Consider the following 25,196-nt stretch of genomic DNA (forward strand, 5'->3'; position numbering starts at 1 on the left):
TATTCTCAGCCACTTTGTTCTTGCAGCGGAAATTGAACAGTGGTCTATACACACCAGCAGGGGGCAGTAAATGCCCTGCACATTGCTCGGCTGGTAAGAACAGTTTGGTCGGTTCCCATAGGAAAAACCTAGAGGTCTGGCACACAATAGCTGCTCTCCACATAAAGATGACAAAACAGTTCTCAGCCTGCTAGGCTCTGGGCATGTATTAAACAGCAGAGGGCCAGAGGGGCCTGGGCTTGACAAGTGTATAAGTCCCCCTGCAGAGGAACATATTCTTTAAGCAGTCGGGGAGGGTAACAAATGAATCTGCTTGAGAAAAAAAAAACCTAAAAACATCAGTTTAACACAATCTGTAACATTTATACACATAATAAATGAGGGCATTTACTAAACTCAACAATCTTGTGCATGATGAACCCAGCGGTACAGATGAGGTGTGCATGTATGTGTGAGAGGCTCTTTGTAACCAGCTGAGAGCTTTTGTAACCTTATATAATTCATTCAGTTTGATCAAATGTCCGCAGTTCTCCTTGACAGCTGAGCACCGTATGCCTGTGTGTCTCTGGCAAATTGTCTGGTGGCCAACCCAGTTCCCCTTTTCAGTGAAGTGTATCCATTCATCTACATAAGAGGCTGTCATGAGTTGTGTTTTGACTTGCCAGCTCCATCCCCACCAGGCTGCGATCGTCCCAGACCAGCTCACAAACACTGTCCCCAAGCAGGAGGACAGCATCACACAGCAGCTCCAGAACACGCTGGAACACATGCAAACCCTCTGAGAAATGAGAGAGAGAGAGAGAAACAGAGCAAGAGAGATTTTCTGACAAGACCAAATACAAGCAGTAGAATTCTTGGATAGTCATTGTAGTGGAAGAGGGGAGGGGATATTTACTAGACCTCACCTATATTCAATCTCAAAAGAACAAGGGTGAGAAAAACAGCACCAGAAAAACAGATGGTGATAATTGGTTTAAAAAAAAAAAAAAAAAAAAAAAAACTCTCTCCCCCTCCCCATCTGCTAAAATAAGATGACAGCAAAACCTACCTGTCTTAAGCAGCGGTATGGCATGCTCCATTACAGCAACTGTAAACTGAGCCAACGTGAGCTGCTGCAATTGCAGCTCCAGGATATCTTCCACACCCAGCTCGGGCAGCTCCAAGTGGGTGACATCTGCAGGTGACTGGGTTGTCTGCCTGGGGGCCTGGGCCACTGCTGCACCCCTGTGAGAGCTGCCGCTGGATAAGACATAAGACAATTATTTGCCATAATAAAATATGCAATGATGCAATTTTACACAAATGGCCAAAATGTTGTGGCACATGATTAGTAATTAAACCTTTCTACAGAGATAGTAGTCCCAGAATTCTATGAAATAGATGTACAGCTGGCGCGTGTGCTGGACCATTAGTCTGCAACTACCTGAGCTAGTACAGTTGGCTAAGAAGTGTTGTGTGGTTTCCATGGCCTCATAAAACCTTACCAATAGTACCAACAACAATAACAATAGTGATAATAATAATATTCAAGAAAAAAGAGTTCTGGTATCTGTATCGGTATTGGCATATATCCAAATTCAGGTATCAGATTCGGGTAGGAACTAAAAAACGTGGATTGGTGCATCTCTAATGAAAATCAAAAAAACATTCACTGCAGGAATCGATGTCTACTATTGTAATGTCACTTTTTTAAATACTGACATTATGGCTTGGTAATATGGAGAAAATCAAATATCATGACATGTTTGACCAAATACCTCAATATCAATATTATGACAATGCTGTTGGGATGACTACTGGTGCATTCATAAGGTCTTGACACAAAAGACATTTCTGATAAACAATCACTACCAATGTGGATATGATGACAAAGCAGGTAGAGGCAAATAATAGGACTGGACCAGTCTCACAAGTTCAGAAAATTGCCTCCCTTTACTAAAATGCAGGCTTTAAAACCAGGAAAACCCAACACTTATGTCATATCACAATATTATAATTTCCAAAAATCCCAAACTACATTCAGTCATCTATCATTATGTTGATATAGTATTATTATATTGCCCAGTTCTAATTGAGATACCTTTAAATACATTTAATAGGGTGGAACTAACAATGTAGTGTTGAAACACATCAAGAGTATGGCCACAGACCAGCCGCTAGAGGGCTACTGTTGTTAATAAAATAAAAAAAGAAAGAAAGAAAGAAAGAAAGAAAGAAACAAGCGTCCACACATTCTCTTACATTGATTTGCCCTCATGCGGATTGCTGCTGTCAGTAGCAATGATTTCATTATTAAACATACAAAATCCCAGTGCATGCAAATTTCCACAAAGCATAAAAGACAGTCTTCTTCAATGTAAGGTTTGTAGAGGAGAGCTGCTGTACCGTGGCTGCACAACAACAACGCTGAATCATCTCAAAAAATGATTTCCCCATGATAGTACTTGTGGAAGATCCTCAGAAGTGTGCAGAAGTATCAGAGGTAGATATGCAGAGTATCAGTAACACAGAGAAAACAAAAGAGATGTAAGAGATGTAAGTCTTTTCAACCATAAGTCTGCTTGAGCCCTTGTGATTTTTGACATGCGTTGAAAATCTGAATATTCTTTTTGACCACATACTGAATAGCTGACCGGGTGACTAAACATGCAGAGGACCAGGATACAATATGGACACACACATGCATGATTCCATGTATGTGCACAGCTGCCAGTTTGCACACACCTGTTGGAAGCTGCATCTCCGTCTTGGCCATCTCCCCTGGCTCTTTGACTTGTGCGTCCGACAACAGAGGGCCGGGGAGAGCACTCTGCCCCTGGGGACGAGGCCTGGGAGCGCTGTGTCCCCCGCACCTCCTGGGAGTAAGACAAGGACGAGTTCTGCGACACTGGGTCTGAACAATAAACGCCAGCCAAAAAAGAGAGATATTAACATCTTCATGAAATACATGTAAACTGAAGATATTCTGCACATGTGCAACACAAGTTTCTGGGGAATAAAGCAGATAGGATATTTAATACAGTGTTAATGATACCCCATTGTGAGAAATTAATCCTTAGAATTAGATAGCACTATGCCTGATAATTTGTTTAATCTTGTTAATTAGATAAAAAGGTAGCTAATGAATGAAATCACAGCCCACTTTAGGTGTCCTTTAAAAGTACCATACTAGTGATTTTGCATGTTTAGCGTAATACCTACAAAATGTTTACACCTCATGTTTCTAATCTAATTAGAATCTTTCCCCGAAGCAAACCGTCGTATTTTAGAACTCAACATTATTCAGCCATTGGTTTCCATTCATTCCACTATAATATGAAAATGAACTTTCAGAGACTTGAAACTTTCTTCAAACCTGTATTCCATCACCGTCATAATGACATAGTCATTAGTTTTTCTAAAAGCAGCAGCACTGTTGTGTTTTGATGACATGAAACTAGGCAGAGTGAAACAGTCTAACAGAAACTATATTATTAGCCATAGAAGCAGAAAAATTTAAGTTGGGTGATTCAACCAAAACTTCATATTTAAAACATGAGGGATTTTGATTATGTTGTGAAATCTATAGTAGCCCCACATGATTTGCAAAATGGTTAGTTGCAGTGTAAAATGTGGGTAAATTGTAGTAAATGGGCCAAACATTCAAAATCACTGGTATGGTCCTTGGTAAGCTACACTTAATACTAGCACAGCAAAGCCAATGTGATGGCACAGAGACACACAGGAGAGGGTCTTTGTGAACAAACCAAATTATTTTGATGGAAAAGGATCTACACTTATTCAAAAGGCAAAGAATTCAGAAAGCTTTAATCAGTTTACAAATGTATAATTATGAAACATATGCACTAAAACCAACAAGCATGCAAAGGCAAATTTGTAGCTAGAAAAGTCTGATTTCAGCATTTAAAAACACCCTCAAAAGACAAAGTTCTGCTCTTCAGGATAACTTGTAAGTAGTGCCACCTTGTTTTGCAGAGTAGAAGCTGGGGTCCTGATGAAAGCGCAGTCTGCTTCTCAGTCCCACACAAAGCTGCCGTAGGCAGGCAAGAGCCTGCAGCCGGAGGTAGCTTGCTTCACCTTCACCTGAACTCAGTCTCAGTAGGGACAGAAGATTCTAAACACAGAAAGGGAAATCAGAGCAGCAAAACAACAATTCAGGAACAGGTATATGAACAAGTGATGTAATAGATTTCTAAAGACAAGACTAATAATCTTATCTTATAATCAGTGATAAATAGGTAGCATGCTATTGTAATTCTGTGTAGAAGTTGGATTTGGCTCTACTAAAGCTGGCTGTTTACGAAGGATAGAGGAGAGCCTGAGGTGAGATAAAAGCCAATTTGACTGTGTAAAAAGAAGGCCTGAAACTCAGACAGCGATAGAAAAGTCATGATTAAGTTCACTAAATAAAAGGGCAACTGGAATTGAATTATTGGTGCAGCAATTTGTTCCAACTTCAAATTCCCTGGCCCCTGTAGCTAATGATGTCATGCCTCTAAATCCAGGTCTTTTAATTTAGTTAAATAGCTTTGGCAACTCAAGGGAGGGGCAAGTAGTGCCATTAGAAGAAAATACTTCCCCATAATGATTTCTTTTTGATAATGAGACTACTGAGCAACAGTATGGTAATACTGCCCGAGAGTGATGTAATAACATGCTTTATTTGCCCAACACCACTCTGCTTAAAGAAAAACAACAAAGACAAAAAAAAAAAAAAACAAAGGTTCATAATGGCTCATCAGGTCTAAGTGATGCCTCCTGTGATTCTCTATCAACACCAATGAGATGAAGGGCTCTGACAGCAGATGTCTGTCAGTCAGGTTTTCTGCAGACACAAAGCTCCATATAGACCCGGTGTTAAAATATGATCTGTATCCAGGTTTGCTTCTGGACAATGAAATATCCAACTACAACATTTTTTGCATATACAGTATGTCTAATCATTATGTGCTATTATGGTCTGCAATCTGTCCGCATTATGATGAGTTTGTTTTTTGTGCACTCTGCAAACCAGGCTCTAAGTGGGGAGGAGGCATTGTCAAAAAAAAACAAACATGGCAGGTGTCAGGTCAGCGTGATTCTGCACAGCCTGGATTTACTTTTCATTTGAGGAGGAGAGGATCATCTTTTACTCTTATTGTGGGAGGCAGGAGGAATGACCAGTCATTTTTGCCGCAACAGTATTTTCAAACATTGCGGCTGCTGTGAATGTCTCTACAGTGTCTCAATTACTGTATAGCTGAGGGAAAAAGGCTGTGACTACAGAGAGTGTCTGATGCTGAAGTATATGTGAGAAACAAGATTTTCTCAAATATGATTCCAGTGTCAAATCTGCTCATCAAATCCATTTGAATCTCTCAAACTTTTTATGCGGGGAAAAGAACAAAGAAAATTTAAAAAACATGACACTTGCAACCCCCCCATCCCCACCCACCCCCCTGAACCAAACCCTAATCTAGATACAGATTGCATTTTACACAGAGATGGACAGCATATTTGTTGTCTTGTGTTTTTTTTTTTTTTTTTTTTTCCATGTCTTACAATCAAATCCAAAGAAAATCAAGTGGCTCATTATGGACTTCAGTGACTGACCCATGCTTTAGCCAAATCCACACTAATTCAGTTACCTTGAGATACTATGTACAGCACCAGCATGACCCCCTTAGCTCTTAAGCTACTATACTTTCCACAGTGAAACCACTTTGACCTTCTCATTCATGGTATAGGACGAGAGGGATTCCACCAACATCAACAAACACAAACTGAGGAGAGCGCTAATCCCTATGGGCAGCTGCACCCAGTTCTACAGAAACTTTAGTATTCAAAAAGCCAAAGAGGAAAACAGCTAAACTTGCTGCCAAGGCCTCTCTTCCCCTGCAAGGACATCGCCAAGCCCTGGCCTTTCACAGGAAGTATGTCATGAGCAAACCTTGTCCCCACAACAATCTTGTACCTGCTCAACCATGGTGAGCCCTTCGAGGCCTCCAACACCCCCCCACAAGATCAGGAAGGAAGAGTCATGAATCAGTGTCTTGCTCAAGGACACTCTGACAGGTTATATGGTTGTTGCAGGAATCAAACCTGAGACCTATCCATTATGGGATGCCAACTGCAACCACACTAAACAATAAACTCATCTGATCTACACAAATAAACAAAAGACTGCCAAGTAGCAAAAACTACAGCTGGTTTGGAAGCAAATTCATGGTTTTTAAAAACAACCAAAAAAAAAAAAAATCCCTTCTACAACATATCGCATTTACATTTACTCTCCTATATTTATTTATAGCCCATATAGAGACCTATATGTACTGTATATAAAGGGTTAGACGTTTTTTTAGGCCAGCAAGAAGCCACTATTTTTTAAATTCAAGACAGTGCAAAATTTGCATTAACTAAGGGATTTTCTGTGGCTCGAGGGGAAGCTAACATGGTTGGTGGCGGTCTGGGTTTTGCATCATCCTCATGCTGCAAAATGATGCTATTAGCAGCCACTCTTAAACCCTGGTGCAAGGTGTTATAACTACTGAAATTATTAGTAGTAGTAGTATTTCATGCCATCTTTGTGTTCACATTTTGTTTATTTATCTCTCACTGTTAAGAGTGAAGCATGCAGAGAAAACCCTGAGTTGCACTCAAAGGGCACAGATGTCAGTCATTTGTACACAAACCTATGATTTCAAACAACAGGTCATGTAACCACTGCACCACTCGTTTTGCCAGGCATACTTTCAGGTTTGGCCCATCAGCCCATGCTTTTAAGGCACATGTTGAGATACACATGAATGTATGCACATTCACAATACCATGACCATTGTGTGTTGATGTGTAAGTTTGTGTATCCATGTGTATGTGCTTGTCAATATTCTTCTGAAGATCTATTTCAAAAGTGCATTATTGAGGGTAAATAACATGAATGAAAGAAAATCTGTGTAACTATTAAATTATATTATATTAAATTATGTGTATTGGAAAATGCATATGCTGTTATATTCTATCAAATGTTCAAAATTGAGAAATTAATGTCACATTATGTGCTGGACTTATTACTATGCCAAAGTCTTCCACAGAGCATGACAATGAAATCATACCTGGACGATAGTGGGCCTTTGCAGGAAGATCTCAGCAGGAAAGTCCTGCATAATGACATCACGCAGAAGTTCACATGTGGTCCGGACTAAGTTGGGATTGTTACTCCTCAGAGAACTGTTTCACAAGGAGAAGATGTGGATGAAGATTTAATCCACAGTAATTCAATACTGCTGGAGTGTGCCTAACAAGTTCAGGAAAAAAGGTAGCAAAGTAAAACAAATCCACTCTGTATAAATATATGATGTATCTTACCTTTCGTTAGATGAAAGTATGTGTCTGTCTGTGGTTGTCAAAGTCAGCCAAGGAAACACAGAAAACTTCAGACATCTCACCGAGTCATGCACTGCACATGGCACACAGGAGGAAAAAAGAGAACCAATGCATTATATGATGAATTTACAGAGCAGATATGATGCACTGAATCTAGATAACAATAGGGACACAAGCTGAAATGTGAACACACTACTCAAAGTTATTAAAATACCTGCTATCCTCTTAGGAGGTGCATCAATATGGCTTGGCATACTCTTCTGGAAATAGCCCGTTATGGGAAAATGCTCTTCAGGTGGAGAAACTAGACACAAAAACACCATATTTGTCACTGACAGAAGTTTCAACCTGCTCCAAAGATTTGATTAAGATTTCTGATATAGCCTATGTAGGGGCACATCATTCCATCCCATCCCAATAACATACCATAGCATCACAAATATTCTTAATTTAGCATCGCTAACGACACTGACTAAAAAAAAAATAAATAAATAAATAAATAAAAATATTTGACTTTAACTTGCACTACCTGTTGGTGTTGGAACAAGCTGCTCACGTGAGTAGACCGTTGTATGAGTAGGGAGTAACTCTGGTAGCTGGAACAGCTGGTCCAGGGTGCCATCGATGACAGCGCGCAGCCTGGGTTCCACATTAGGAGACAGCTGGGTGAGGAACTCCACCGCCCCAACGTCTCTCAGCATCTGGGCTGCACTGGGATGCTTTGGAGACATGACAGACATGGCAAACAGTCATGAAATCAAAAATGTACAGTTGACAGGTGCAGCACCGTAACAGCACTGAGCATGACTATGGGTATCAATACATGTCACTTGGCAGACAACACTATACTGATGCCTGAAAATTGCGTTACTGTGTTGCTTTAATCCTGCCTGAAACCTTAGTACGCTGTACAGTACACTTGCTCAGTCAAAGATTATTTCCCCTTTGACTGACTAATTCATGTTTAGTTGTAAAAGACACAGGCTCAAATCCAGGACAGTTACATTTGTAGTTTATCATTAAGCACTGTCACTGCTTAGCTTCATACAGATTGTTTTCTTTTGCTTTCCATTGGACTAGCTTCGGGGGAGTTTTTGTCTTGTCAAAGCACTGTCCTCCAGAGGACTCCTGTGGTAAGTCATCCGTCTACCTTTGATAGAGTGCTGAGCAACTCAAGGACCTCCTCTTGCATTGGCACCTCGGGGAAATTGAACCATTCCAGCAGAAGCACAAACAGCATCCTCTCTTGGACCAGGTCAGATACAGAAAGCAGGCAGTGATCCAGTTTACACATGATGCTCTTCAACGCTCTAACTCTTATTTCCACCAAGGAATGACCTAAAATGGAGTCAGGGAACAATATATTAGAGTACATATAAGAGTTACATATGTCATTGGCTGACGCTGCGTGTTAGCTGACACTCAATTAGCTAACGTTGTGAACTAACAATGGTACCGTGTTTTTTTCTGACTTTCTTCCTAGCTGAGGGTGGCTGGTGGGTTGTTAGAGGAGTTTTATAGCTAAAACAGGAAAAGGATAAGAAGCAACTACGTCAAACTGTATAGACCGGCTAGCGTTAGCATGCGAGCAGCTCAGAAAGTGACAGGCTTTTGTTAACATAAAGGTAAAGTCAGCCTATAGACAAGTGGCTTAGCAGGGAAGCTAGCATAACGTTACCTATTTTCTTTATAAGGTGAGACAGCTCCATGTCCGCTGTACTACTGCGGCCCTGTGCGTATAGATTACGTAGCAAGGCTTGAGTCGAGGCTTGTCGAGGTGGCTCTGTGTGTCGGTGTCATGTCAACTACACACAACAACATGTACCCGGGTTTGTTTTTAACGATCGCGCCAGCGTCAGTCCACTTCCTGTTCGAGGAGGAGGGTGCGTTCAAGAAACACTCACGGCATGGGAAGCGTTTGATCATAAGGACTGACAGCTATTAAGGAACTAAACATATGCGGGTCGCAAAAAGGACCCCAAGTAATCTGTGCACCGGACTGCGGACCTCAATTTGACCACATTTTGTACCAAGAGACTCCATATGTTGTTATTATTTAGTATAGGCCTGCAATTTACGAGGAGAATGAAACACAGTCAAATAGCCATTCTTATTCATTTTTATGTCATTGTGCTCACACTCAGTTGTCCCTTTACTAAAATACGGGAGCAACTGATTTAGCTATAAAATACCTATGCATTTTGAATGCAATCTATTGACAATCAAAGAAGGAACTTCAACTGCAGTATTCTTGTATGTGACGTGTGAATGGATGTACAATTAAAGTATTTTTACTGCCAGCTATTAATATACATGACCAGTTATAGGCTGCGGTATGTAGGCTTTGTAGTTTGATTTTGCCCTTGGCACTGCATTTTTAAAAACAGGCTAAATAATTATGCAAGACTGCGGTTCTTTTCTCCTTTAGGTAGACCTTCCTCTTCAAGCGTCCAGCGTCCCTCACAGCACATCCAGCAGGTCTACGGCATATCAATGGAAGCTTCATCTGATCTTTTGAAATGTAAACATGCTCAAGTGATTTTTCTTGCCAAGATGATCAATGTTTGGAGAAATGTTTGATAATCACTGAGGGCTTTTCCATTACTGACATACTGAATGAGGTTTTGACACAAGCCAAATTTTCTTGCCGTTAAATTAATCTCATACGAAACAAGATGTTGTGAAGAATCAAAGTTTATGTGCTCTGCCTCTCCACACTGTAGGCATAAATTCTGCTCATAGTCTATCTGTGCTAATCCAATTGCTGGAAATCTCACACTTGAGATGTGAGGCAGATATTCTATTTGATCAGTCAAGAGGGTGATAATTAACAAACTTAGCAAATGATAATTAGATATGATAATAATATCATCACACAGTACTTCAGGACCACTGAGGGGAAACTGATTGAGCCCTATACATTTTATAAAGTCACGTAGATGTTTAAAGAGTTTGACTTGTAGATAGAAAAACCTGCTTATAGATTTCATAATTATGACTCTTTTACTGCAGTGCGCATACATATTGCCAATGTAAACAAACCACCAACTACCTCAGCATGTGTAAAAATATCATATGAAACTTGCACATAGGTTGCAGTTGGTGTATGCTTTAAGAGCCCATTTGAGTCACTTTTAACTGTAGCTGATGCTGTTGTCATTTTACAGAACTGTCTTAGCAGTTCACTTCTCACAAGGGCCTGCAAGGCAAGACTTTCTCAAAAATGTATTTCAATTTCTCCAACATCTGATACAGCACACTGAGAGCGGGTCTGTGTGAATGCTTTTGACAGTCTACAGATGTCCAATGAGAATACAATTCAACCTCTCTTTGACATTTTTCAAAGCAGACAACAGCACCTCTTCTGAGGGACAGCTCCCACATCCAAACAATGGATGGGGTCCTCTTTATCTGGTGGAAAAACACATCACAGAGGGTCGGACTGTGAGTTTTCCATGCCTGTTGAGGCTCTTTCAAGAAGTACATCACATCATTTCTGTTTGACAGCCGCTGTGTGTCTTGGATCATTTGTTAGCATCAGTGGCAGACAAGAGGCAAAACTTCACTTTAGATGAATGTAAACAGGGGCGTGGTGTCTGTCATTCATGCCTGCTGAAAGTATGCTCATCCCCTAGATGTTTTTGCAGATGCTTCAATTAATATTTCCCTCCTTGCTTCAAGTCTGCATCAATTAATTGATTCATTCGCCCATATCCTTCATAAATATTTTCCTTATTCTAAGCTTTAAACACCAATTTCATTTTTTCAAGATAAAATATGTTTTATGTATTATACTTCAGCCATCCACTGCGAGTGATTTCATGTGCTATTTAAAGAATTTCAACACTGTAAATCATAATTGTGAAATTAAATAAATCTGTTATTTTACATCAGGCTACATTACTCATATGCCAGTCCTTTAAACTGAAACCGCCTCTGGCTATGCATGAATGTAGCCTGACCTCACAGTGGGAAATCATGCCAATTCAAATACTTGGAAGACAGATACACTCTCTCGAGTCTAATGGAAAGCATCTCAGTCTCTGAGCTCTCACCATGGTTAAAGCTGATTGGTGTGTGGTCATGTGCCCGGCCATAGGTAACACACACAGCTTAGGAGTCATAATGAATGTGGTATGTTGATGAGGTGATGGTATGCAGAGACTGAATGCACAGTAGCCCATGGGAATTCATGTGCAGCAAAATCGCAACATGCTGTATTAGCCACATGGGCCTTTAAAAAGCAATGTGAATGTAAAATGTGGTGAAAATTTTTACCTCTGACATGACACTGAGGCAACAGCATACAAGTGGACTATTACCAAATGTTTGACAAGGACTGCTGGGCACAAACATTGCTGAATCTGTTTTGGTTGTTACCCTTTACAGCTCATCATGCATAAAACAAGGTCAAATCAGCTAATTAATCATATCATTATTGTAATTGTCCAAAATACAGCACCCCATATGGCTACAAAATGCAAGGAGTTACCACCAGAATTAATAATGTGAAATCAAGGGTGACGTTCCAACAAACTAGGGGAACATAGGCGAGCACGGACAATTTATTCCCTGTTTTATCCAGCCAGATATCTGGATTGAGCTCAGGTCTCTATAGCTGACTCATTACATTCTGTGTGGATGCAGCTGGTGTAAGTGTAATTAAGGCACAATCTTTGAAGACCTCTTAAAACCTCTCCCTCCGGACAGTGAAGGCAATGTGAAGGACTGGGTCACTCCCTGATTCTTAAATACTGCGATCAGGAGAGAGGAGAAAATAGCCGTTCTTATCTGCTGAAATTATGATCAGATACCAAAACAATGAGGTAGAGATGTGAACATTATCCAAATTCCATAAACCACTCAGACTGTGTTTTGAAGCAAACCCTCACCATGTGATTCCACAGTCATTCCTGAAACAAAATCCAAATGGTCCCACTGGCCCTGTCACTGTTTGACATGCCTGCTGTACCCGTCTTCCGCTCCGCTGCAAGTGTTGAGGATATGAGGGTAGGCACCTTGGGACCCCCGACAATCCCCCCTCGGCAAAGAAGTGAAGTCAAAGGACTGAGTCAAGCTGAAGCAAGCGCAGACACATTGAGCAAATAATTTATGGCTGATACAGCTTTCATTTGAAATTAAGATGAAACGTGAAGAACCTCCCAACATGTAGAGGTATCTCATTAAACAAAGTGGCTTGCTGCATGTCTACAATGTTCCATCTCGACTTGAGATTCAAGTTTTTGAGGGGTGCTTATACATAAATTCAAATTCTGCAGAACTATTGATCTTGAGAGAGACAGAAACACTCCAGAGGCCCTCATATGTTGTACTCCTCCATGTCAGACAACATTTTGTACATACTCAGCTCTCATCAAAGTATTACAGCAACATGTCATTTATGTAAACTCTGAATAGCCTGCTATTAGTAATTGTTTGATCTGTTCTTCCTGTCAAAACAAAACAGACAGGGTTATGCCCACAGCTAAATGTTTACTTACTTTCACTGTCTGGCAACAAATATCAACCAGGCTAAAGTTTGTTTGTCAGGTCTAATTTAGCTTGTAGAAACATTGCATCCTTGCTTGCCAGTGTCCTTGGTGCTATCTAAGAACTGCCCCCCTCCTCCTTCCTCCCTCTCCATCCCCCTCCCCTCCTGTGCCAACACATCAAGTGAAGGCAGCCTGATCAACCCTAATAGGGCCTGGTAATTAGAGTCTTTGCATAGAGCCTGTCTGCACACAGCCGCCCTAAGCAGGTTGGGGAAGGCATGCCATACACTTGACAGTGTGGAAAAAACAATGTAATGTTCAGTATATGGACCAAATTAGCCTGGCAGTGGTAAACACAATCTACTTTAAAACAATACTGACACTAATTAGGCAACCAATGTATCATTTCAGAGTTCAAGTTTTAGCTGCTATCTCAAATAGTTACTTGAACATACTTGGAGAGTCAACTTGATGTTTCTGGAATACAAATTAGAGAGACCTCCCTGCATAAAACCTAAGCAAAGCTGGCATGAGGGAAAATAGTGTAGTAGCATATAAGCTGATATCTGTGGATAATGGAAAATGGAATCATGATCTTAGCTATGACTGAGTGTTAACTCTGCATAATTTAGATATGAAAGAATCTACTCTCTGGAATATAGTGTACTCATACAGATCTGTTAAAGATGATCACAAATTGCAAATATTTCCATTCTTTGTTTGGAGATGGAAAATCCTACTGCAGGCATCCAGGTGCCATACTACATATCTATACAAGGAATGGGCACCAGACTGATGACAGGTAGGCCTGCATGTTAGATGGCTAGAATAATAAAACTCAGAATGAAGGAGCAATTGCCACACTGTAATCAAATGGGTAAGGACATTATTTCCCATTACAGGCACCCCACGTAGGCTACCCTATATGCCATTTCCATCCTATGGAAAAGCTCCTGTTTGATAGAGAGTGACTGAGCATGCATTATGATCTTCCTTTGAAAAGTCCAAATAACTCGCATCATGCATTTTAAAACCACAGTCTGGGGGAGTATGGCAGCACCCTCTGTAAAATAATCTTCAGTCTTTGTGTACAAACACAAAATGATTTCAGAGCGCATATGACTGCTGAATTCATGTGGCACAGCAAGCTGGCCCACGCCTCTGCTATCATTGTGAGTGAAGTGAATAGGCAACTTTCTGCGACGACCACTGCATATTCCACATTTTGGATTTTCTCTTGTTCAGTCGTTTCCAATCTCTTTTTCTATGGGGCTTTAATATATGAATTCACATTCAGTGAATTTCCCTCTCTGGTACAATGCTCATCTGAATATTGATGAGACACTGTTAAAAGTGGTGGCAGCACATATTGCCTGAGATTTTATCGTTATCAGAATGCCAGTTAAAAAGAACATGCACTTGAAATTTACTTCAGCCTGACTTGTATGTATTGGATTATGGCACAAGTGGTCATGAGACATTTCCCCATCTACTTATGCATCTATTCATTTGACAATCAGCCAGCAGGAATTAAATCCTTTTGTTGACTACTGATAATAGGCTATACATTGTTTATTGCCAGCTATTGATATGCATCACCCATGTTGGTATAATTATTATTGCTATGGACTCATATGACACACTATCATTAAAAACTAGCAGGTTTGGAGTTATGTGAAATTATTTTCAGTGAGCACCCTGCCCATCATCATTTTCTGAGTTGCAGAGCACAGGGGTTTCCTTGAACTGTATGTAGAAACCTATTATAGCTGCAGAGCATGTTTCATATGCATTATCAAATAATTTAACAATTAGGCCAATTTGTTCATTTGATAAGTTGTTTTTGCTCATATGCCCATAATTCTTTTGAATTTCCGAGCAGCACAGGCCTCTGGGATGTGAGAAGTTGATGTAGTTATAATGAATGTGTCTGATTCGCTGTGTCTGAATCTGCTCCCACAATTCAACAGGCAACAAAGGAAGAAAGGAAGAGGCCGTAAGCTAGAAAGTATTAGCCAACCCAGGCAGATAGCTGTCGCCTTATTGTGTCGTTTTACATGGCAGGTAACATTTCGAAATACAAACAAATATTAAGTGGAGCCATATGAACCCTTTACACCCCCGTCTGGACCCAGAAGCCGACTAAAGGGAAGGTTTATGCTTTCGACAGCTAACGTTAACTCAGCTAGCTGATTGGCTTAGCTGGCTGGGTAACAAGCCATCATTAGCCAACTAGCCTGCTAGCGAACCTTTCATGAAAGCTTTGTACAAAACAGAAGCTAAACTTTGCGGGAAACTCTTGATATCTCCTCGAGTGAGAAATGCCGATACACAACTGACAGGGTAAGAATCACTGTTCGCATTTTGTTTGTGTGAAATATAAACTGGGATGAATATATCCCGGTTACTAACGTTACATAGGCTATGCTAACAAAGTAGCTGGATTCTTCATAGCATCTACGTAAGCTAACATTAGTTTATCATCATTGGCAACTTGTATTAGATCATCTGTTTGGGTCTAATGTAGAATTGTTTACATCATGCACCCAGACGAAATCACTGCAAAAGCCTTTCATTTCATTTCTGTCATCAAAAGCGTAAGCTAAGTAACTTAGCGCAGCTAATTGCATGCTGTGGTGAAGTGTAGGCCTTGCCAGGTCAGGACAAACCTGGCTAATGGGACAAATCGTCTTGTTTCGACTGATGATGTAATGGCCATGAATTTATACCAAAACATGCATTGTTCACAAGTGCTTGGTTTTTCAGAAACCTAAACACTCTTTGTTTTTCATAGCATCAAATGAAAGGAGGTGGAAGTGGAACCTAGCCCATCTATCTGAGTCACCATTTTCAGGCACATAATGGTGAGCAATCAGATTGCAGCTGGCTGATTATCAAGTAGCCTCATTTTGGTGTCAAAAGTTACACATTGCCTCTAGATACTGATTTAATCATGGTGTGCAGAGCTGTCATAGCTTTTTTTTGACAGCTGACAAGACAGTGATAATTGCATAAGTAATGAGTTTTATAAAATCAACCAAGACTTTTCAGTATGCTCATAATATACAGTGCTCTTGGCATTTTGTGTGTGTGTTTGTGTTTGTGTGATATGAAATATGTTCAGTGTGCTGTGATATGGGCTTGCCTTGTTTTATGTTTGTTTGTTTTATGTAGGTTATATGCTTAGGCTGGTGTTAGATGTGTACAAAAGGCTGTATAGATGTTTTCTTCTTAGAACAGTATCTGTCTATGCAATTAATGAGTGCCTCATGTTATTGCTTTTTGTTCTACAGGGCATTATGGTTCCACTGTTTGCATGACTGGTTTTGTGTGGCCTGATGGAAGGACATTGTGGATAGCACTTTCATCAGGAGAGCCATTCCATGCCCCCACTTTGGAGGGCCTACCAGAATGAAGAAGATAAGCCTTAAGACCATCCGCAAGTCCCTCAACATAAAGGGCAAAGAGGAGGGTGACTTTGTCATGCTCCAGCAGCCCTCGCTCACTGCAGACTTCTCCAAGGAGGAGTCGCTTTTTGGGGGTTGCTACACCAAAGACCTCTCTGGCTGTGACCTCGGTGGTGAAGAGGACAAAGGGGGCCAGAACAAGGGCCGTTCAAAGAGCGAGAGCCTGATGGGATCACTAAAGAGGAGGCTGTCTGCTAAGCAGAAGGCTAAGGTGAAAGGCAGCTCTTCTGCCATGGGCTCTGTGGATGATGATGACACTTTCTCATCCTCTTCTGTGCCCATCAGCTTCAATGAGGTGAAAGCCCAGAGACCTCTTAGATCTGCATCCCTACGGAGCCACCATTACAGCCCCTCACCATGGCCCCTCCGAAATGTCAATTCTGATGAAGCGTGCATAAAAATGGAGGTGAAGGTGAAGGCTATGGTTCACTCACCTAGCCCAAGTCCCAACCTGAATGGTGTCCGGAAAGAATTTCATGACTTCCAGATGGAAGGGCTCTTCCAGGACCAGGCAGAATCCCTAAAGAATCTCCAGCAGCCTCAAAACGGTGAGCTGCATCTGAATATTGATGAACATGACGTGCCTGTAGTGCTGGGGTTGACACCTCAGGACTACATCCAGTACACTATGCCTTTAGATGAGGGAATGTACCCTGAGGGGTCCCACTCTTTCTGCCTGGAAAGCTCTTCTCCCATGGAGGTGGTGACTGAGGCAGACAGTGGGTCTCTCCATACAGACCAGGGCCAGGAGGACCATGACCTGGTCAGCGGCATGCCTCCAGACCTCTTCATGGAAACCTCAGTTAATAGCCTTCTCATTGGCTCTGCTGGTGTGATGCTCCAAAGCTCTAGAGTTGAGGTTCCACCTCCCCTCTCGCCACTCCTACCACCCATGACTGGTAATGGAGAGATCCCCAGGACTTTTTCGGGGTTCAGCTCTGCAGACAGCCAGGTAGCTGAAAGAGTAAGACACCACCTCAACTTTGACCCTAACTCTGCTCCTGGGGTCAGTCGAGTATATGATTCAGTCCAGAGCAGCGGGCCCATGGTGGTGACCAGCCTGACAGAGGAGCTGAAGAAGCTGGCAAGGCAGGGCTGGTACTGGGGTCCCATTACTCGCTGGGAGGCCGAGGAAAAGCTGGTCAACCTGACTGATGGCTCATTCCTGGTCAGGGACAGCTCAGATGACAGGTACCTCCTCAGCCTGAGTTTCCGGTCACAGGGCAAAACCCTCCACACCCGCATTGAACACTCTAATGGACGCTTCAGCTTCTATGAGCAGCCAGATGTTGAGGGCCACACATCCATCGTGGACCTAATTGAACACTCCATCAAAGACTCAGAGAATGGAGCCTTTTGCTATTCCAGGTCTCGCTTACCAGGGTCTGCCACCTACCCTGTCAGACTGACCAACCCCGTGTCTCGGTTTATGCAAGTGCGCTCCCTGCAGTACCTGTGTCGCTTTGTCATTAGACAGTACACCAGGATAGACCTGATTCAGAAACTGCCTTTACCCAACAAGATGAAAGATTATCTCCAGGAGAAGCACTACTGAGGACACAGAGACAGGACAATGGTAGCAATTTGCACTTTTGGGTTCAGTTAAGAGATTTAAACAAGGTTTACAGACAACCATAGTTTTGAGACGATTGGTTCCGGTGGCTCTTGATTTGTGTCCAGGGGACTTTGTCACTGTCCAGTCCTCCATTCCACTGTTCAGGGGTTTTTATTTAGGATTGGCCAGTATCAGGTGGCTCTACTTCCAGAGACTTAGGCCTTCACAGAATCTAGTGCAGGAATGTGGCAGAGGTATACAGCAAAGTTATCTTAGTTGCGTACATCAGACATGCATTATGGGAAATGTATGGGAAAGTGTAATATCCGGTGGTGCAAGTAGAGCAGGTTTTCACAGTTTCACCATCTGTGTTAAATGTGGGCCTGAGAAAAATGTCACTTTGGTTGGTATTGAAAAATTGACTTTTACCCATGGGATTGAATATTTCAAAGAGCATTTCAGTGAGGGACAAGTTAAAACCTATGCTTTACATCCATAATTTTAAAGGAGGCAATTGTGAACCTAGCCCCTGCAGACTGACCAATTTTGATCATCTTTTGTTTTGTTAGACATCAAACTACAATGTGACCAGTGTAAAGAGCCTTGTAAGAATGTGTGTAATAGCAGCCCATTCTTCTCATGTATGCTTTTGGTTGAATGTGCCCTATAACAAGTGCTGGTTGGGTCAAGGCATGCATGTAATGGTAATATCAAGAAAATACTTGTGTCACCAAAGATGATTTAGAATTAATTGTATCTCACAGTTGTATTCATCACATAACTAGCTGTAGGCACATTTGCAAGGCTAACCTGATAGATGTCATTCCTCTCCCTGTTTTTATTTACATCTATGCTAGCATGTAAACATCTGCAGTGTGTAGACACACTTGGATAGAGTTGTAACACTAACTAAACTACGTCTCTATGACACTTATATTTCTCCAAACATCTACACTTATGCAGCAGTCCTTCACCTTGTTCACCACATGAAAATAGTCAAAATTTGCCAGTCTGTAAGAGGCTTTAAAACAATTTGGTGGAAAAAAAAAAATAGCTGTAGGGAAACATTGTATGGCTGCATGTAGCCATTTTATAGTGTGCAAGCGAGTCTAGAGGTACTGACGATGCTGGTTTTTCTTGTTGTAATGCTGTTAAGTAATAATGAGTTGTATAGACCTTTTTAAAATCCACGTACAAATAAGTAACCTTAAGATAAAATGAAAGCTAAATCTTTCTGCATTAGGAATGTTGCAAAAACTGCACCACAGCTCAGGCCTAACAACTTTTCACTATCTGTAATGCTTGTATCTGCATGTAGTAAAGACTTTACGACTGTCAAGTAAGTGCACTGTAGACTTACTCCAAATGACAAAAGATGTCATGGCAAGAGGGTAAAGGAAGATTTTTGACTAATTGTGTTGTTAAAGTGCAAATTTCCTAAATGGTTACTTTTAGTTAATGCACGGATGCATATACCTTAAATGATTCATGACTGAAGTAAATTAAACTCAATTACCCTAAAACTGAATATGGACCTCCAGCCATTTGACCTAATTCTATATGCAGGGTTGGCTCTTTCTTTGTTGCTTAATGCCAGTAATGACCTAGACTCGGATCAAAGGAATCCCAAGAAATGGTGTGAACTTAGGTAAAACAGTTTGGGAAAGCCAGGGTGAAGTCTCTTAGTCACATTTTGGATTGATCCCAGGTGCTCAGGCATTTAAAAAAAAAAAAAAAAAAGAAGAAGAAGTTCCATCACAGCTGCATGACATCCGTACTCTCTGCTGTCATATGGGTTTCAAGGACATTGAAAGCATATGATTATTGCCATTCCTTATTCATGTTGTCCCTAGTCCCCAAAGAGCTGCACTACCCCACAGATTGTCTCTCTACTGGGCTGTTTGTGCCGGAGCAAAGGGAAGAGCACACATTATGCTACGCAAGTGCTTTATATGGATACTTTGACAGGGAATTGTGTTTTCACATTATGTCTGAGCATCTTTTTTGACATTAGTGTCCTTAAAAAGTATTTGGGAAATGGCTCTCAGACAACGTTGGTAGATTGTTTAGCGCATAGTTCTAGTTTTAGTTAGCGAGATCTGTTGGTGTCTGAGGAAGTGACCATGAATCTAGCACAGCAGTTAGATAGGAACATTGAATGGTGTTGCATGTTTAAAGACTTAGCATTTTACAACTTTGAACTGTATAGGAATGAAGGATCTAGGTTGTGTGTCTGGCTGTGTAGAGGGATTTTTTTTTGTAATTTTTATTTCTTTTCAGTCACAAACATGAGCTGGACATTCTGTGTACAAGAAATGTATTTTTGTTATAATCTTTTGACATTTGCCGTCTGAGGGGATGAGGCTGTACAAAAGGAATGTACGCTTGTTTGAGGTATCCATTTTATCTGCCTACAAACCAGTTGCAGAAAGCATGCAGAACCATAAAACTACAGACACATTTTTGCACTTGAATACTCTCCGTTGACATGCTTGGATCCTCTCCTCCATAAAGTTGTCCTTCAGATGGTAATGTGTAAAAAAACAAAAAAACAAAAAAAAAGTTAGACCAGTCCAACTTTTGGACCTGAGTGCACATTTGTCATTATGTGTTCATGTAACCGTTGAGACTAAACTGAGATCTTTGTTTTGTTTCCATCATATCTGTGGGATATAAAGGGCACCAGCATCATATCATAACCTCTGTATGTGTTCCTGGGCTGTCAAGGAATGGGATCATGCCAAGAATGTGGATGTAAAATTAAGGCTATTTTACTTTTCACTTTTTTTGTGTGTAATTTTTTTTCTAAGTTTAAATGTGAAAGTCTTTTTAATACAATGTACTCTTAATTGTATTTCCATCTTAATTTCACAATTTGTTGTCAGATTCTGGCAAGCAGGAACCATTTTGATAAATACAAGATATGGTGTTGCTGCTGTGATTTTCAAAATACTTAAGTAGCCTGGGATTAATTTGGTTCATTATCATTAAGCATTATTGCCTTCAATGTCTGAATCTAGAGGCTGATGCTTGTTCAAACTGCTGAAGCATTTTGAATTCATAACAGCTGTTTAGCACTTAACAAGCTCCAACATTTTTTGTGCATCTCTGCAAATGAAGGTGATTGTTTACAACAATATGTTTGGTCAACCCCCCTCCCTTTTCTCCCCCTCTTTTTTTGTTTACCCTCTCACATGAACATCTTGGTACAATTTGAAAACTCTTATTTCATTTTAATGTGTTTTACACATTTGTGCTGCTTATGGATATGATTGCCTTTCTTGTATTTAACAATAGGGAAATAGAATGTCACCATATAGATGTATGTACACATAATGACTTTAGTTATCATCTTGGGAGAGCAAAGCAGATTTGCCATTTGTAAACAACTGTAGTCAGTAAAAAAAAATCATTAGTAGCTATTAGTAAATCCTCTGTAGAATAACAGTTCACTCCGTTTACATTTGTTGTCAAATGTCAGTTTTCCAAAGTAGATTGTTTGTCTTTTTTTATTTCTTTTTTCTTTTGGAAAAAAATCAGCAGTGATTTATTGCACATTTTGGATACAGTTCAAGAAGTTTTTTGTATCTGCCAATTATAAATTATAAAAATAAAAACTATATTCTGAAACATTTTTCTTTCTGTGGTCTCCAGGATTCAACAGTTTTGTGTGTTATCTTGTGACATGATAGTCAAAAAGCAATACATGCAAAGAGGCACTGTTACCTTTAGTGCTTAGGCTCAGCAGCGTGGTAGAGTGGATAGTTGGCAGGAAGAGTCCCTAATGGCTCCACGGGTGCTGTACTGTGGGCGACCCTGCCCTCTGACCTCCCGGTGGAAGAGGACAATTAAACAGGGAATTTATCCTACACGAATCAAAGTATCACATTAATTTTCACCTTTTTGTAATGATATGCAGCAAGGCTTGTGCTTTTTAACTTGACTCAGCTACAGAGCCACTGATGCATTGCAGTTGCATCATTCTCACAGTATTAATAGATAAAATCATGGAGTTTCTTTCCATTGTGGGTAGGAAGTGTCAGGTTATCCCAGTGCTCTGGTTCCTGAATTTACAGGGATGATCCGGGCGGTCTTTAAATAAAACTGAGTCAAGCTGAGACTCGGGGGAAAGATTAGCAGCATTGCTACTTTCCCTGCTTTTAGTTCAATTTAAGACTCCTCTTGAGAAACACTGAGTGAGTTCTTGTGTTGTAGGGGTGGGGGAGGCGAAGGCAGTGGGGGTAATGATGTCAGGTTTGGACTTGGATCTGCTGGAACATGGTCTGCATGATGATGAGGAGGTAGGCCTTGTTAACCGCTGTGTCTGACAGGCCTCTCCAGGCATCTGAGGTGAAGATACACAACTGTTTACTCTCTCCGCCCGGCTCAGGATGATTTATTCATGGCACACACTGGTGGTCGCATGTCATATGGAGATGCCTCCATCATGAAAGGACTCATCTCTGCCATCCACTTTTTTTTGCTTTCTTTTTAAAAATTTGTCTGCAGCTTTTCAAAATGTTTATATTCAAAATTTAGAGGGGAGAGGGTTTATTTTTCTCAGAGTGCAACTTGTCACGATGTGACATTGCATTTCAGCAGCTCTGGATTTGCCTGCAAACATTATTGTGATATTCACCCTGTTCATTCCTCCAGCTCTGAATGCTCATACCCAGGATGTTGCCATACTTACCCAGAGTCCTTCATTTGAGTGTGTCTGGCTTTGAAGGGAAACTGTCACTTGAGAGCACGTCAAATCTGTTGCTGTTTCAGCAAACATTTAGAGCCGTACCACTTGTGAAAAAAATATGAAAAACGTCTTGACAAAAATTTGAACACAACATCTTGTCCCCTCAATTTAAGTCTGGTTACCAACACCATGGGCACTATGGGAAATGAGATATTCATGCATCGTTCTGGTAAATTGGGGCCCTAGGCAAGATTTTGGACTTGAGCCCACTTTCATTGTCATACCTGCATAATTCAGTACCAGTTCTTGGGTTACTATGACAATTTGGATAAAATGTATTTTCTATATGAAAAGGGAATCAGAGTGGCAGGAATTTAGGAGGCTGTCTTTCAGTCAGAAGGCGTAGGTGAAGTCGTCACAACAGCAAGCATCTGCCCTGCTGAAGTGCCACTGAGCAACACATTCAGTGCCTTTCTGCTTTGAACTTACTGTGAGGGAGACCAAGTCTAGTCTGCACAGAACAAATTTCTCATGTGGAGGTCAGGAATTCCAGTTTAATTTTGAGTTACAGCCCATTTACAGGTCTCCTCTATAAACTATACTTTATAGGATATCTGGTCATTTTCATATGTTTGTCATATAATGCCATATTTTACCATTTTCTTTATATATATATATATTTATATATATATGTATATAAACATTTCATTGCTTAACCTTGTTTGTCCACAAAATAACAATATAATGAAATCATAGATGGGACGATATCATCTGTGAGGCGAAGTAAACAGAGTCTGTTTTCTGGCAGACACTTCCATTTCGGTCACGCTTGACTACAATAGCATAAAAATAAAACAACAAGATTTTTGGACAAAGTAATTAAGGCAGCATGTTTACTGTGATGGATTACCTTACTCAGGCATTTTTCAAATCTGTGAGAGGCGTTTTTCATCCCAGACGACAATGAATAGCAGCGAACGGCTTTCACAAAATGTAGCAAAATGATGTCTGACATCTGAAGCTGCAATAAACGGTGTGCAGACATTGCCAAGAATTATGTAAATGATAGAGGTAACCTAAACGATTGGCACAAACTTAAAAAGACTGTCATTGTCCTTTAAATAGAAGAGGGGGAAAAATGAACTCAGTGACACTTTTCAGCTTTTTTATGCTTGAAAAATGAACAGTAGCAGCTGCTTTTAAATTAGATTAGACCAGTAGACTGGACCTCCAAGCAGTTATAATAAAAAATCATGCCGTTTATTTATTTATTCTTTTTGTTTTCTGGTTATATTATACCTTTATTAAAATCTCCAGTCTGAGAGCCATCTCACAGCTGAACGTTTTATTTCTGTGACCTGCTGGTTTAAGTAAAAAGGCAACTGTGTGGTGATCTCTTCAAAGATTGCTGACCACTGTGTTGCAGACATATCTCTTATATGGGGTTAAATGATAAAATGAAAGATTTCCTTTCAAGTAAGCATTTTTTTTTTTTGATGAGCAGCAGTACAATAAATTTCATATATACATACAATCATACACAGTGGACATTTTTGTCACCACTGTTTGATGTCTGTCTCTCTTTCAGTCCATAACGTCATCACAAAAGTGCTCATTTGTGAGCAAATTTCTTCTCAGTGTGGTTCTTAGTTGAAAATTGTTTACTCTGGAGAATCCATCCATCACATGTCTGCTGTCTCAGATTGATGATGCAGTCCTGCCATCTGGTGCACTGCATGGCGCACCCATTTGTCACCTACAAACAGGGATGATGAAGACAGCTTGAATTAGCCAGCAAACATATATATCGCTTTAAATTGTCATGCCAGGAAAACATCGGTGGGTCTAGCTGGTAATGATAAAGCCGAGGTTACCTGCTGGCAACAGATGTCTTTCAGCCCAGAGTGAAAGGTTCAGCTCTATTAATGCTTGTGATCTCATGCCAGCAGTGCCACACACCACTGAGACCCTCTGCTTCCCCATCTATCATGCATTAGATGTTTCTGAACCTCAATTAGCCCTGTTAGGGAAGGGACTGCCTTCGTCATTATCAAGTCCCCACTGAAACCAGGGCTCATCATGATATTCATTGTGATCATTCTTCACAGTTTCCTATGTACGCATGGAGAGTGTGTTTGTTGAGGTTCAGCTTGGTAGCTAACACTTTGAGCATCTCACACTGTTTTGCTGTAAGTCTCCAGATCAAAAAGTGTTTCATCATTGTCCTTATCCTAAAGCAATGCTAATATCTCTCCCACACTATGCAGGGGTCTGATAGAGTTTGGGGAACAAAGTGGTACTAACTGTGAACGCAGTTGTGTGGTTCAGCCGTATATTCACTTACCTGTTTTGGAGAGAGCCAGTATTCCAGATTCCAGAGAAGAGAGCTTTGTTAATGACCAGGACGTGGCGATGCCAGATGGCACCAGCTCCAAGGTCTCATGGAGGAAGAACCTGGCCAGTTTGCTATCTGATTTATAATATCCTCTCCCAAGAAAACCATTCTTTTTGCAAGGCCAATTTATGCTTCACACCGAGTATGATTAAGATATGATTTTCTTTTCAGCTGTTGTGCTCTTCTTGCTAATATTTTTGGACAGGGAGAATAAATGTAAATCAGCTACCTGAGC

At 40.7% G+C, this 25,196-nt stretch overlaps 2 protein-coding genes across 2 annotated transcripts in view; one reads left to right on the forward strand and one right to left on the reverse strand.

Moving 5' to 3' along the window:
* Nucleotides 1–9,192, reverse strand: part of rttn (rotatin) — a 39,811-nt gene extending 30,619 nt beyond the window's left edge. Inside the window, exons 1-10 of the mRNA XM_030079408.1 lie at nt 9,041–9,192; nt 8,513–8,700; nt 7,892–8,081; nt 7,577–7,666; nt 7,345–7,435; nt 7,092–7,206; nt 3,964–4,114; nt 2,725–2,893; nt 1,049–1,239; nt 663–778 (exon numbers count right to left, since the gene is read on the reverse strand). Coding sequence (XP_029935268.1) covers nt 663–778; nt 1,049–1,239; nt 2,725–2,893; nt 3,964–4,114; nt 7,092–7,206; nt 7,345–7,435; nt 7,577–7,666; nt 7,892–8,081; nt 8,513–8,700; nt 9,041–9,071 — 1,332 coding nt within the window. The 5' untranslated portion in view covers nt 9,072–9,192. The remainder of the gene's footprint in view (nt 1–662; nt 779–1,048; nt 1,240–2,724; nt 2,894–3,963; nt 4,115–7,091; nt 7,207–7,344; nt 7,436–7,576; nt 7,667–7,891; nt 8,082–8,512; nt 8,701–9,040) is intronic.
* A 5,625-nt stretch (nt 9,193–14,817) lies between these two features.
* On the forward strand, nt 14,818–20,432 carry socs6a (suppressor of cytokine signaling 6a). Its single transcript, XM_030079244.1, has 3 exons — nt 14,818–15,197; nt 15,649–15,718; nt 16,148–20,432. The coding sequence occupies exon 3, from the start codon at nt 16,266–16,268 to the stop codon at nt 17,874–17,876; it is 1,611 nt and encodes a 536-aa protein (XP_029935104.1). The 5' UTR covers nt 14,818–15,197; nt 15,649–15,718; nt 16,148–16,265; the 3' UTR covers nt 17,877–20,432.
* The last annotated feature ends 4,764 nt before the right edge of the window (nt 20,433–25,196 follow it).

Source organism: Myripristis murdjan, chromosome 20, assembly GCF_902150065.1.
Source record: "Myripristis murdjan chromosome 20, fMyrMur1.1, whole genome shotgun sequence".
Taxonomy (NCBI): Eukaryota; Metazoa; Chordata; class Actinopteri; order Holocentriformes; family Holocentridae; genus Myripristis; species Myripristis murdjan.

Bases quoted from the DNA above. Each gene is read 5' to 3' on its own strand.
- socs6a (XM_030079244.1), top strand. From the start codon at position 16,266: ATGAAGAAGATAAGCCTTAAGACCATCCGCAAGTCCCTCAACATAAAG.